Below are 15,000 nucleotides of genomic sequence, written 5' to 3'. Positions count from 1 at the left end.
GGGGAGAGGGGAGAGGGGAGAGGGGGATAGTAAGGGGTTAAGGAGAGGGGTGAAGGAGGGGAATGGGAGGTGTGAGGGGTGAGGGCTGAGGGGCAAAGGGTAAGAGGGGCATACCCAAACATCAAGACATACCTGCTCCATTTAGCGAGCGGGCGTAGTCGAAAGGCCGCCCGCACACGCCCATCTGCCCTTCCCATAGCTGGCCATACTGTTCTTCCATCTGCTCACGCCCGCACGCACGCCCGCCGGTCCATTAGGCAAACGCAGAACCGCCCACATACTGAATCAGATACCGCGGTGGCATTCAACCATCCATTTGACTCCCTGTCATTGTTAAGCGTCCGTGTAAGGAATGTGTCCTTGTTAGTGTTTTTCATTCTCTTTACTGACTGTTGCATATGCAATTGCAGATGTAGTGCTTATGGGTAGAGTCTGTGCTTTCTTAAATAGTTCTGTGGAGAGACAGTATTGTGGACCAGGAGAAGGAAAGACCTGTCGATTTTGTTTCTTTCATTCACCTGTTATCATCTCTCTCTTTTTCGCTCTTTTTTACTCTTCACGTCTGGAACTCATCTCTCTCTCTCTCTCTCTCTCTCTCTCTCTCTCTCTAAATCTATATATCTCCATCCCTTTGCCTCCCTCTCCCCCTCCCTATCGCTTTTCGAGATTAAGGGTCCTTAATATCCAAGGATCTGTCAGGAGAAACTATATGTTCCTCTGGTGATTAGAGTCATCAATATCGTTATCATCTTTATTTTGGATCTTCGGTTTTGAGTGGTATGCGCGCGCGCGCGCGCACACACACACACACACACACACACACACACACACACACACACACACACACACACACACACACACACACACACACACACACACACACAAACCCAAACAAACACAAACACACGCACGCAAACACGCCGATCGCAGGCAGTTTACCGGCTCGTGGCTCGTCCCCCCGGCCGCTGATTCCCAATTACCCGCTCGGACTGTCAGCGCGGAGTCGGCGATGGCGGTCAAGCTAGGTGATTTAGCCCCTGAGACAGCCAGCCGAATGCTAAAGCTCGCGAGACGGGTTTTTGCGCGACGGTTCATGGTAATACAGGGGGTGGGGGAGGGTGGGGGAGGGTCGGGGGATCGGGGGATCGGGGAAGGGGGTGGGGGTAAGGGATCAGGGGAGGGGGAGGGGTGGGGAGGGGGAGTAAGGGATCAGGGGATGGGGGACGGGGCTACGAATAGGGGGTCAGGAGAGTAGGGGGAAAGATTAAGGAGTAGGTGGATTGGAAGTGGGGGGATAGGGGAAGGGGGAGGGGTACAGATAGAGAGAAGGGGAATAAGAAAGAGATAGAGAGGGTGTAGGGGGATGCTAGAAGTGTGGATAGGAGGAGAGGGAGAGTTGGGGGGCGTAGGGGCAGGTAGGGGAGACTGTTACTCTAAACTTGTACTATATGGAGGACAAGTACAGGCAGATTTTACTCACTGCGGGTTCTTCCTGAATAGGGGGAGGGGGGCGTGGTGGGGAGAAAGGGAGGGAGGGAGGGAGGGAAGGAAGGAAGGAAGGAGGAAGAATGAAATTGGCAAGTAGGGGAGGGAGGGAGGAGGTTGAGGAGAAGGGACAGATAGACAGAGACAGACAGTCAGATATGACTGACAAACATAGCCAAAAAGACAGACAAAAACAAACAAACAAAAAACAGCAAAATCTCCACAAGCAAAACGTACCATTGACCAAGCAAGCAGGCAAGCAAAACGTACCATCGACCAAGCAAGCGGGCAAGCGAAGACACGCGGATGCTTCTCAAGCGTTCTCGAGACGACAGATTATAAGCGTAAAACTACCACGGATTCCCCTGACACGACTTGTACCGTAGGCGTATTATGTAATATGCCAAGGCCTTGTGATGTCACGTCTCGACCCTGGCGTTCACTTGAGCCAACTTAAAGTGCACACTGGGTTCACTTGAGCTGACTAAGAGTGTACGGTTTTCCTTTTGTGATAGAAACCTTGATATCAAATGGATAGGTAGGTTGGGAGTGGGCGGTGAGGAGGAGGGAGGGGGGGGGGGCTTGTAAAAGCTATCTGGTATGTAGTTTGCAATGCGGATGAAGCAAAATAAATTGTTTGACAGTGCATTTTGCTTATTTTTATAGGTTGAAGCTACAGGGATCTGAAGTTATTATCATCATCATTATTATTACTATTATTATTATCATTACAATTATTATTATTATTATTACTATGATTATTATTGTTATTATTATTACTATTCTTCATTATTATTATCATTATTATGATTGATATGATTTTTATTATTGTTGATGTTATCATTCTTATCATTATTATTGTAGTTGTTGTTATCATTATTATTGTTATTGATATTATTATCATTATCAATATTATTATTATATATTACCATAATTATTATCATTGTTATTATAATTACTCTTATTATTATTATCATTATTATTATTAATATTATTATTATGAATATAATTATTATTGTGATTATTATCATTATTATTATCATAATCATCTTTATCATTATTATCTTTATCATTCTAATGATTGTTATTATTATCGTCATTGTGATTATCATTATTGTGGTTATCGTTGTCAATACTTTTATTGTTATTCTTATTGTAGTTCTTGTTGTTATTCTTAATACCCTCATGAATGATAGATAGGTAACGTACAAGGTGTTTGATTTTTCAATTATATCTAACGATATCAATATCCTCCCTCCTTCCCCTTTACAATTCCTTTCATTATTCCCCTTTACTATTCGCCTACACTCTAATGATGTTCATTATCATCACTTAGCATCCAAAGTCCACGCTGGGGTCAGCACCGCTAGTTCGAATAGGCAGCCGACATTAGGAGTCTGTTGAAGTATGATAAACACTCCCGTGGGCGAAGCTTGCAGTCAAGTCCTTGGGTTTGTGTTGTTGGCTTACCTTGCACCTTCGTTTGGTCTTGTTTGTTCTTTTCTTTTCGTTTCTTCTCTTTTCTTTTTTTCTCTTTCGCTCTTTCATTGTTTTATTTTTTTTTTCTCTCTGGCTATTTCTTTCGCTTTTCACTCTTTCCCTTTGTTTCTCTCTCTCTCTCTCTGTCTCGCTCTTTCTCTCTGTTTCTCTCTCCCTCCCCCTCCCTCTCCCTCTCCCTCTCCCTCTCCCTCTCCCTCTCTCTCTCTCCCCTCCCCCCTCTTACCCAAACGCAATCATTACTCGCCAATCAATTAATCCTCTTATGTCTCCCTCTTTCCTCTCCTCCTTCCCACAAATTCCTTCTTTCCCCTTCTTCCGCAGTCCCCCTCCCACCACCTTCTTCCCCCTCTTCCCCCTTCCCTCCCCTTACTCCCCCTTACTCCTTCCCCCTTATTCTGCCTTCTACCTCCCCTACCATCTCCCCCCTCCCCCACCTCCACTACCCGAGGAGATCCATGCAAGGAGTTATTTTAACCAGCGCAAGACCGAGTGGCGAGTGGACGGTCGGGTTGCAACGTTGCAGATGCACGGGCGACCGTGGATAGAATTTACGGCATGGTAATTTCTGCGGTTACGACACGGACCTCGAGAGCTGTTGTTGCTCGATTTTTTAAAAGTAGTCGATTTTTTTCACTCATATTCTAATTTTTCGACTCGTTTCCTGTTTTTTTTCACTCGTTTTCTGTTTTTTTACCCTACTGGTTAATCGTATGATTTCAACTCGTTTTCTATGTTTTCACACGATTTATAATGTTTTTTTTTTTCCTAATTATTATCAATATTTTTTCTTTCTCCATTTCTCTCGCGTTTTTCAATATTCATTTTCACTCGGACGTTTGTATAGATATTTATTCAATATATATAATTTTCATTTTTCATTTGGTTATCATCTTTATTGAGATGGCGTTCGTTAGAGATAGATGAACCGAGAGATATGGATGCTCTCCATAGAAAAAAAAACTTCCAGATGAATAGATGTGAAGAAATCGGCTATTCAAGTGATGCTGCTCATGAGTAAATTGCCAGGAGAGATGAATTGGAATAAATCAGAAAATTTAATGAACAAAGAAAAGAAAAAAACATACGCACACATGAACATAGCCATACACAAATAATTTCAGGCGTTGTCAGTGATTTATGCCCGCCCTTTGTTTATGCATAATTCAGATCTCCTTTTTTTACTTATATGTCTGTGCCCAACAACAGACAGACAAGCAGGCAGACAGATAGACATACAGGCAGGAAGGCAGGAAGGCAGGCAGGCAGGCAGGCAAGCAGGTCAACAGACAGACAGACAGACAGACAGACAGACAGACAGACAGACAGACAGACAGACGCAGGCGGGTTAGCCACCTCCGCCTTGCTCGGACTTGAGGACCAGCGCACCTGGCGCTGCAGGCAAAGGCGGCTGACGAAGTGCTTGTTCTATCCCTTCGTCGTTCCGCCTCTCCTTTAGACTTTTTATGTTCGTCTCCTTCAGTAACTTCAATTTCTTATGATGTGGCATGATGTTTGTTGCTTTATTTTTATTTTTGTCTGTTTTTAAATTAAATGACTGTGGCAGCGGATCCCCCTCCCCCCTTCCTCCTCCTCCTCCCTCCTCCTCCTCCTCCTCCTCCTCCTCCTCCTCTCCCCCTTCCTCCTCCTCCTCCTCCCCCCCTCCCCCTTCCTCCTCCTCCTTCCGGCCAGGGTGTTTGGGCAACTCCTCCTTGATGTAATTTGAGATCAACGGACCTTTCCTTGTTGTGGTTTAATGGGATATTTTTTTTCTTGTTGTATTTGTTCGGCCGTCGAGTCATTGGTGTGGTCTGCTTTTTTTGTTTGTTTCAGTGAGGCGTTTTTTTTCGATTTGTTTTATTATGTGGGGTAGTTTAGTTTTGTCTGTTGTTTTGCATTGTTGTTGTTATCTCTCTGTTATAATTTTATTCCAGAATGTATATCTTTTTACATGCAGTCCATTAAATGATCGGGATTGAATGTATGTGTGTGTCGATATTTCTCATTCTTCGAGTACGAGTTGATAGTGAAAATGTATTCCTTAGCGATATCCTTGTTGCATTAACAATAGTGCACTTAAGATTGTCCAGCCGGTCAAATTTCAGGGTGCGGAAGAGGGTACTAAATTGTTTTTAAAAGATAAAGTATACGATGAACTCTTGATACATATGTATGTCTCTCTCTCTCTCTCTCTCTCTCTCTCTCTCTCTCTCTCTCTCTCTCTCTCTCTCTCTCTCTCTCTCTCTCTCTCTCTCTCTCTCTCTCTCTCTCTCTCTCTATATATATATATATATATATATATATATATATATATATATATATATATGTAATCTGTGTGTGTGTGTGTGTGTGTGTGTGTGTGTGTGTGTGTTTTGGCGGTGGGGAGCTAGGTGTCTATGTGTGTGTTTATGTTTGTATATGTAGTATAATGTGCGTTTCATTACTCTAGTAGTTATTACCACTATTTTATTTATTTTTATTATATCATTATCATTGAAGTAGTAATAGCACCGTTCTCATCACAACCCTCCCCCGATAATCACCATTCCCATCATCATCACCATCATCATTTCATCACCACCGCATTTCCATCCTTCGCGCATGGCCCGTAAAGTGGCCCTTGGATGGCTCGGCGGCGAAGCGAGCTCGGGACAAGTGAGGGCCGAGCTGCGCACCTGTTAGTTGGGGGATCATGCATTCAATACGCCATTGTTCACGTAACGAGCAGCCGCCTTGGAGCTTTGTTGGGGAGACCGCCTGCTGCTCTGAGAGGCGGCCTCTGCCTGTTTCTTGAGGGCTCTTTTTCTTCTTCTTCTTCTTCCTTTGTCTTCTTCTTTTTCTTCTTCTCTTGGTTTTCTGTTGGCTTTGTTTATCTGCTCTTGGTTTTTCTTTTCGTTTCTGTTGTTTTGTTTCTTCTTCTTTTATTTTTATTTCTTTACTTCCTTTCCCCTCTCTTTTCGTCTCTTCTTAACTTGTTTTGTCTTTTTCTCTCTTATTTTCCCATCTATACAATTTTGTTTTTTTATTTTCTATCGTCTTCACTTCACTTCTCTTCTCGTTCTCTTCCCTTCCATTCTCTTCGCTTCTGGTGTCTTTCCTCGTCTTCTCTTCTCTTCTCAGTTCCTATCTTTATCGTCCTTTTCTCTTCTCTTCTCTTTCCTCTTGTATATATCTGGCCTTCTCTATTTACTTTCTTTTATCCCTTTATTTATTTAGTCTCTTTCCTTCTTCTTTTTCTTCTTTCACTCTCTTCGCTCCTTTTTATTCTCCTCCTCTCCCTCATACCCTACTTGCATAGGGTGATGTAGGGGACACTGCGACAATCGGCCGTAGTCGGGCACTGCCTCGCCTGTCTGGTCACACCCTTAATAAGTTTCTTTCGCGTTATCGTCTCGTCTGTCCTCCGCTCTCCTTCTTGTCCCCTGCTTACCCATCGCCATCTTTCCCTTTCTCTCTTTCTCAGCCTCTTCTTCTTTCCCTTTCTTTTTCTTCCTCTTCCTCTTTCTCTCTCTTTCTATCTACCTTCTCTCTCTTCCTTTTCCCTTTCCACCACCATTCTTCATCCGCTCTTTCTCTCTTGTCTGCATCCTATTCCTTTTCTCCCTCTCCCCTTTCTCCTTCTTCTGGTATCTTCCCCCCTCTCCTTCTCCCCCCACCCTCCCTCCATCTCGCTCCTTCCCCTCCCGCCCCCTCTCTACCCCCTCCACCTTCATCTTCATCCTCGTCTTACGACACATTTGGGCCAACACCCTCCATACTTTTACTTTTTTATTCTTATTTATTTATTTTTTTTCACTTCGTCCTCTTCCACCACCCCATCCCCTCTCCTCCTCCGTCTCTTCTTCCTTCTCTTCCTCCTCCTTTTTCTTCTTCATCATCTTCATCTTTAAGCATTAGATACCCTCTATTTCTCCATGATATTTTATTTCCTTATTTCTTATTTTATTTTTAAATGATCATATTTATGTATATATTTCTTTCCATGCGCCGAATGCAATCTATTTTTCTGTATCTCAAATGCAAGTTAGGTCGGTTACAACACCATAACGTCGACCTCCATAACACGGTCGGTTGTAACACTATCACCGCGATCCTTTGCATGGATGGAGGATGGGGTGGGGGAGGGGGGATTCATTACACATATCACCTTTAATAAAAAAAAAATAAAAAATAAAAAATAAAAAAAAGCTTGCGGGTTGTGTTTCAAGGCTGTAAGGGCGAAATGGTGCCGGGAATGAAGTAGAAATTGATAAGTTGATATAAAAAGATTCTGGAAGTAAAAATGCATGACTTTAAGGTGCCGTGTTACAAATTGTTGATGACGTCACGGCGTACCTTTCTGGTTTATTACTTATTTATTTATATATTTATTGTTATTATTATTATTATTATTATTATATTATCATCATCATTATGATTATTATTATTTTTTTACGCATATATAGAAAGGAAAAAGTAATAGCAAGAAGTGAATTAAAATAGAATATAAAATTGATTACTGAAAGACGCTTCTGAAAGAGTGGCTGGTGTTGCCACTTTTTGTCTCGGTAATAATTCAATTTTGAAGTGATTTGATCAGTGCTTAATTGCATTAGATTTGACGGTCGATTAGGCTCTGAAGCCACTGTCGGAGCAATGAGACACAGTTAAGTTAATCGAACCAGTGCATGATTATCTGCCAGTATGCAATCATTTTGATGTTACCCGGAGTCTTCTTCATCTTTCTTTTCTACTTATTCTTCTCCTCTGTCTTTAAAGTTATCATTTTCTTGTTGTTCTTGTTGTTTTTTATTCCGTGAACCTTTCCCATATCCTTTCATTAATGAATTTCTTTCTCCTCTGAATTCTTTCTCTCTTCTTTCACTCTCTTTCTTCTTTCCTCCTCTTCCTGTCTCTTTTCCCTTTCTCCAAATCCTTTCCTTCTCCGCTTTCATCACAAACATCCCTCTCGTCTTCCCTTTCTACCTCCCTTCTCCCTTTTCTTCACCTATCCATTAATTCTGAATTCGCTCGTTCTCCTCCAGGGTGCGACTGCGACGAGCGCGGGTCCAGCGGCAGCTTGTGCGACATCGTGACGGGGCAGTGCGAGTGCAAGAGCAATGTGGTCGGCCGGACGTGCAATGCGTGCAAGGTGAGGCTTTCGCAAATTATTCTTGTCTTGTATTTTTAGTTTTAGAAGCTGCTGACGATTTTTTTTTTTTTTTTTTTCTTTTTTTTTGTCTTATTACCATATTATGCGAATTATTTTCCATTGCAGATTGGAAGCAATATACGTTTTTAGTTGTAAACTTAATAATATGGCTAAAGAAATGTTTCCTCATAACCATTATTAATTTGTTTTATTCAGTTTCATCTCTTTTGTATATAATGTTCATGCGAAGAAATGTTTCCAGTTCTACAGTCGTTCATTTAAGAATTGACAACTTCATTATGTCCAAAGTTTAGAGTATAAATGACGTTATCTAAAGAATGTATAAACGCATTTTTTTTCTTTCAGTATTAAAATTATTTGTTCTGAATGACGCCTGTGAACCCATACCAATATGTTAATCGGTAGTAAAACCCCTTCATTCACTCGCCCCAATGGTTACAAACAACCCTACCTTAGAGAACATAACAAACTCTCCACCACTGACAATTCCCAACCAAATACGAAACGCATTCTAATTGGCTCTCGACCCTCGCCTTTCCACCTCCTCCTTACAGCCGGGGTACTGGGGTCACGTGACAGGCCGAGGGTGCGTGAGGTGCGACTGCAACAAGAAGGGCAGCATCAGTCCCCAGTGCGACGACGCCACGGGGCAGTGTCGCTGCCGGCCCGGGGTCGGAGGGCCACGCTGCGACGCCTGTCTGCCCGGGTACTGGGGATTCTCCAGACAGGGATGCAAGCGTGAGTTGAATGCTGCTGTTGCTATTATTAGCATTGTTATTGTTAGTAATAATATTTATTTTTATTATTATCGCGCTATTTTTCATTATTGATACTGTTTTCTGTACTGCTTGGTTGAATACATTCAATAACGAATTTGTCCATTTGTTTTGCATTGTCACAAATGATATTTGATAAACAATAAATGCAATAAAGACTAAAAAAGGAAAGCCTACACTGACATGTTTCATCACCCGTCACCTTCCCCTTCCCTTTCCGTCAGCCTGCGACAAGTGCAGCAGTCCGGGCCACTTCTGCGATCCTTCTTCAGGCCGCTGCATCTGCCCCTTGAACACCGAGGGCGACCGCTGCGAGAGGTGCTCACCCGGGTCCTGGGACTACGATGCCACGCGCGGTTGCAAGGTATCGTAATATGTGTTGTGTGTAGTGTTTGCAGTGATTTAAGATGAGTGGTATAGGTTGAATGAGGGAGGGAGGCTCGTTTGTGGAGAGTTTCATTGCGGTTTGTGTGGTGTGGTTGTTTGTGGTTTTGTGTACTGATTATACTGTATAGTCAAGCATTTGTAACCTCTGTCTCCCATCCACAGCCTTGTAACTGCTCGGGCGCAGGAGCAATAACCAGTCAGTGTGATGCCAGAACAGGCCACTGCGTGTGCAAAGAAGGCTACGAAGGAAACCACTGTGGCAAGTGCTCATTCGGATTCTTTGGCTACCCACTCTGTACCCCGTGCAATTGTAATATGGCAGGAACCAACCCGCACAACTGCGATAGCAAAGGACGTTGTCAGTGTGACGATAGTGGTCAGTGCCCCTGTAAGGTGAGTACTTATTCAAAAGTCTATCAGTATCCCAATATATTCTCTGCCCATATGAAGTTACACGAAGGAAATGTTGACTTTTAAGAGTGCCATTTTCACTACCATTATTTTATAACAACTGTATTTTTATTATCATTTCCTGGCAATGTATCTTGCATCGACCCTCAGCAGAGGACATTATAGATTCCATTATTTCTTCCCCAGTCGAATGTGGAGGGTCGAACATGTGGTAAGTGTGTGGGAGGGACGTTTGGGCTTTCGGTTGACAATCCCACGGGGTGCACCAGCTGCTACTGCTTCAGGAGAACGGACCAATGTACTCAAGCTGACCTCACCTGGTCTCAGGTAGGGACTGTTTCTGGGCTTATTGTAGGGAGTGGCTATTGGAAGGTGGTGTGGATTAGCAGTAATATATTAAAGACTTTCCATTTGATTACATGACTGATTTTAGGCAGTGGTAGTTTTGATCATTTGTTTGTTATGTTGACATGCATGTTTTTTGTTTTTTTTTCATAATAAAATTGTGTTTCCTGCATTCAAAGTATGCAGGAAATGGAGGGGAATGAAATGGATATGTAAACTGAGTGAATTTATATTATTATTATTATTTTATTATTATTTTTTTTTCAAAGGAATGAGTATCTGGGAATGGGTTATTACTGAGAAAGGAAATATTCTGCCGGGTGGATAAGCATGGAAAGTATATACACCTGATCCATACACAGATATATATATGACATGCAAAACACTCTTCCACATTGATAAAATGGCAGATAAACCCGCTATACACAAAACATATTTATTAGAAGATGAGACTACAGTTTCGAAATCCACCTGGATTTTATCTTCAGGTGTGGCCTGAAGAAGAAATCCAGGTGGATTTCGAAACTGTAGTCTCATCTTCTAATAAATATGTTTTGTGTATAGTGGGTTTATCTGCCACATATCTATATGTACATAGTTAACATGCATAGTTAAACGATGTACACACCTATATACACAATCATGCACTCATACATATACAAACCAACAATTATAGATATATGTACATATAACTCACTCACACACACACACACGCGCGCGCGCACACACACACACACACACACACACACACACACACACACACACACACACACACACACACACACACATCTACAAACATACACTCATCCTCTACTCTTACCTGTAGATATACATGAATGTGTATGAACACAAACCAGACTGCACAGACATTTACCAGTATACATATTAACTAAAACAAACACATATTAAAATAATCACACATGTAAGGTTGGACTGGTTACTGTCACAAGCTATTGAAGCTACAGGGTGACCTAGAAGATGGTGGCAGCAGTGGGATTATTGTCTCACACAATTGAGTAAAAGATAGAAGCAGGGGCATAAATAGTTACAGACCTCAATGATGTATTGATGCAACTTAGTGAAATCTGCTAATTTCTAAAATATGCAGCTTTAGTGCATTGCTCACTATTCAGTAAAATCTCTCTTTGCGTTCATCAATGAATTATATATATATATATATATATATATATATATATATATATATATATATATATATATATTATTCAACTACTACAAGCAGTATCATCGGGATACATAATATTAGGAACACTTTCATTAGAGGTGCCTGGAAAGGCATTTACTTATGATGTACTGTAGTAGGGAGTTTTATTCCTTCCAGATTTATCGGTTCTTGTAAAAGCAGCATTTTTCACTATCGTGTTAGGATACTATTTCTTTAAGAGGAAGGGATGAGTTAGCTGACAAGGGCTTTTCTGATCATGGAAACAAGAGAGAGACAAATGTGCATTACATGAAGAAGCTGCCTTCCGACATTAGCATCTTCACACATACAACGAAAATCACACATCATTCGTTCGCATCATTGCAAAATTGCATCACCATGCATACAGTGAGCGTCACCTACCATTCCATTGCATCCTCTGCCACCTGCACAATCACCTTTGCAGCTGAGAACGACGGAACACCGGCTTTTGAACATCGAGTACCGAAGACGCGGGCACGGAGAGCGCCCTTTCCGCCCCCCCGTTGTGGTTTATCGCCCTTGGAACACGCAGGAGATATGTTACATCAATGTAATTACAACTGGATGTCCATCCCCCACGTGCTATTCATGGCCTTCTTAATCATTTGTTTATTTTTTCTTTACTTGACTCGTTTTGATTCATGCACCGATGTGATTTCCTTACAGCTAATGTCATGTATTTTTTTCTCAACTTGTTTCTCAGGATTCTTCTTGACATTTTATTTGAATGTTTGTTTTTTATATATTTAATTCTTTCTATCTACTCTGTTTTTTTTTATTGAATGTCTTGTCCAGCAGGTTTGCTAAAGATCTGTTACATGTCCATCTTGATTTTCAGCTCTACTACTCTCTGTGAATGTGTCCTGTTCGCTGTGTATAACATAATTTTTATCATGTGCATTTGCATTCGTCTTCTCAAAGCTTGTTGATTAAATTTCTTTTCATATTATTTCGAAACATCTCTCAATGTCTCCTTTTGTCGAGATATCTCTCTACTACCAGAGATACATGCATCAAGTCTGTGCCATCTGATTGCCTTTGAAAAGATGAGTCATTTCAATGTAAACCACTTTCACTACGAAACTGAATTTCCTAAATATTTGTAGACGACCTTATTGAACTTGCTTTTCATTTATGACTGGAACAAAGCGTGAGCATAAACTGATTATGCTATTTGGATATATATATATTTTTTTTTTTATTTTTTTTTTAATCTCCAAACAACAATTGAAGGTCGTCAAGCTTATGTAATTGTAGCCCATTTCGTAGATATCATCTCTTCGACCTAGCAGAGAATTCAGAGCTTATATGAATATATTTTTTGTTTCACAGACATATTCTTTTCAAATTATTGCCATTAGTTGCAATACAGATTTTGGTACAAAACATCTTTCTGCATTCTTTGTAGATATTACTTGTTTCGTGTTCAGATGTTATGTCATCTACTTGTTATGTCCATTCATTAACAAAACATATGCAATACATTCTCTTCTTTTCGTTTTTTTTGTACATGAAAACAATCAAATATATACTGTAGATCTTATCGAATCATCAGTAGCGAATATCACACAACTGGCATATAACGCAAGTCTCAGTGAATATAGAGTACGGATAGATAGCCACACATATATCATTACTATTTCTAAACATTCCTTTATTATTATTCACGTTCTTTTTGATTCATTCATTAATACTGAACACTTGCCTCTTTTAGCTCGCTCTCCCTGGCGAAAGACTCCTGAGCTTTGGCGAAGGCGAGACCAAGCTGAACGTGACCAACCAGCTCCACGTCATCCCGGGCACTGAAGGGAACGTCAGGATTGGCTCCAACCAGCTCTTCGACGCCCCCTTGTACTGGCAGCTCCCTCGGGAATTCATGAGGGACAAGGTGGGTGCTGTAGGGTTGTTTTGGTTAGGACTAAGAGGTTCTTGAGTGCGTGTAGGATTATGTTTTGGGGTTGTTGATTGGTTAGGATGATAATGGAAATCAGGTATGATTATGGCATAGGATATATATATATATATATATATATATATATATATATATATATATATATATATATATATATGAAGTTTTGTCATTCTAAGCTGAACAGAAACAATCGAGAGTAAAGCTAAACATACTGCAGTGAATCCTATATTGTAAAAATGTATATGCACTATGGAGATATACAAAAGTTGAAAATTCAAGATGCACAGATTTTAAAGAATGTGCACTTACCGATCTCAAATGTTAAAAGAGCATACCTTCCATAAAGTGCATATGTCACTTATTTTCATGTCCTGAGCTGAAAAATCTAAAAAAGCATATATTATAAACATTGCAACAAACATAAGACTTGATCGCCAAAAATCAGTTTAATTCAGACGAGAAATCTGAACGAAACGTAGCGCTTTTTTTATTTTTTATTACGGAATTGTAGATATGACAAACACACATACTACTGTGTTTCTCTCTCACGCAGGTCCGCTCTTACAATGGCTACCTGAGATTCAGAGTCCAAAGCGAAGGAGGCACCAAGAGTTTCCCAGAGCAGATCCTACAAACGTATCCTATAGTCTCTCTACAAGGAAACTGGCAGCTGGTTCTGGAATACTATCCTCCTGCTATATCCTCCGATGGACGATACGAAGTGAAGTACGTTATGGGTGGCTCGTGTGTGGTTTGTTGTTATGATCATTGCTGCTGCTGCTGGTTCTACAACTGTTATATGTTAAATTAAAAGATATGTCTTATTAAAAGATATGTCTAAGACTGTATCTTCCTGTATTTCATTGTGTCACCTTTGTTGTCTATAACATCTGTACTCTCAATGCCATTATCAGACTGCACGAAGACTACTGGCGGCTGAAGAACAAACCCCAGAGCGTGACCCGAGAGATGATGATGATTGCCCTCCAGAACATCCAACACATTTTGATTCGTGCAACACATGCAGCAGATGCTACGACTGCTTCGTGAGTATTGTGATGTTGTTAGCGTCAATTGCACTCTTTGGTGTCAATGGACGATATAATGTCAGTGATGATAGATTGATGTGAAATATGTGTTCATTTGAACTAAGGTTTGGAACCTTATGGTTAGAAATCGAATAATCAATTAGATGGAAGATTTTAAGAACAAAATCTCTTCTTCATACTGTCAGGCCTTTTTCCCACTTATCATTATTATTATTATAATTATTATTATTACTCTTGCGATTATCATCATTATTATAGTAGTGACAGTTATTATAAGTACTGTTGCATAGATCAAATGATAATCACCCCCTATTGCAAACTGAATCAACGGCCTAACGCACTGACTCCCCACAGTCTCCGCGATGTCACCATGGACATCGCAGCCGAAGGGTCGCCCGTGTCGTCGCGTGTGGCTTTGGGCGTCGAGCAGTGCTTCTGTCCCAAGAGCTACTCCGGAACCTCGTGTCAGAACCCGAATATCGGTAAGGGACGGTGGCAGGTTCTGAGTTTGAGTTCCGAGTTCGTTAGGACGAATGGAGATGAAAAGCATGAATGAGAGAGGGTGTATTATGGAATTGATTCATTTTTATTCATACCTTTCGTCCGTTTGTTGCTACTTCCTCACTCATTCAGTGAAAACAAAGATTCATTTTTGATGGTGTTGTTTTTTTTTCTTCGAATCCTAAGTTTAGTTCGCTTTGTCACTAATCTTGTATTTTGTTATTGAAAAAAGTGACCGAATTTAACAGAAGTTGATAAACAGACCAAGTTTGATTCGTTTT

The 15,000-nt window shown here is 41.0% G+C and overlaps 1 protein-coding gene across 1 annotated transcript in view; it reads left to right on the top strand.

Moving 5' to 3' along the window:
- wb (wing blister) overlaps positions 1 to 15,000 on the top strand; it is a 240,685-nt gene that overhangs the window by 201,411 nt on the left and 24,274 nt on the right. The window contains exons 23-32 of the mRNA XM_086551150.1: positions 8,007 to 8,113; positions 8,689 to 8,872; positions 9,135 to 9,274; positions 9,460 to 9,690; positions 9,895 to 10,035; positions 11,682 to 11,807; positions 12,972 to 13,145; positions 13,723 to 13,895; positions 14,084 to 14,215; positions 14,573 to 14,700. Coding sequence (XP_086407276.1) covers positions 8,007 to 8,113; positions 8,689 to 8,872; positions 9,135 to 9,274; positions 9,460 to 9,690; positions 9,895 to 10,035; positions 11,682 to 11,807; positions 12,972 to 13,145; positions 13,723 to 13,895; positions 14,084 to 14,215; positions 14,573 to 14,700 — 1,536 coding nt within the window. The remainder of the gene's footprint in view (positions 1 to 8,006; positions 8,114 to 8,688; positions 8,873 to 9,134; positions 9,275 to 9,459; positions 9,691 to 9,894; positions 10,036 to 11,681; positions 11,808 to 12,971; positions 13,146 to 13,722; positions 13,896 to 14,083; positions 14,216 to 14,572; positions 14,701 to 15,000) is intronic.

The sequence above is a fragment of the Penaeus japonicus genome, unplaced genomic scaffold, assembly GCF_977035675.1.
Source record: "Penaeus japonicus unplaced genomic scaffold, GWHDUDI00000001_assembly GWHDUDI00000024, whole genome shotgun sequence".
NCBI lineage: Eukaryota > Metazoa > Arthropoda > Malacostraca > Decapoda > Penaeidae > Penaeus > Penaeus japonicus.
Note: the sequence above shows the minus strand (reverse complement) of the source record. Positions and strands in the feature narration are given on the sequence as shown.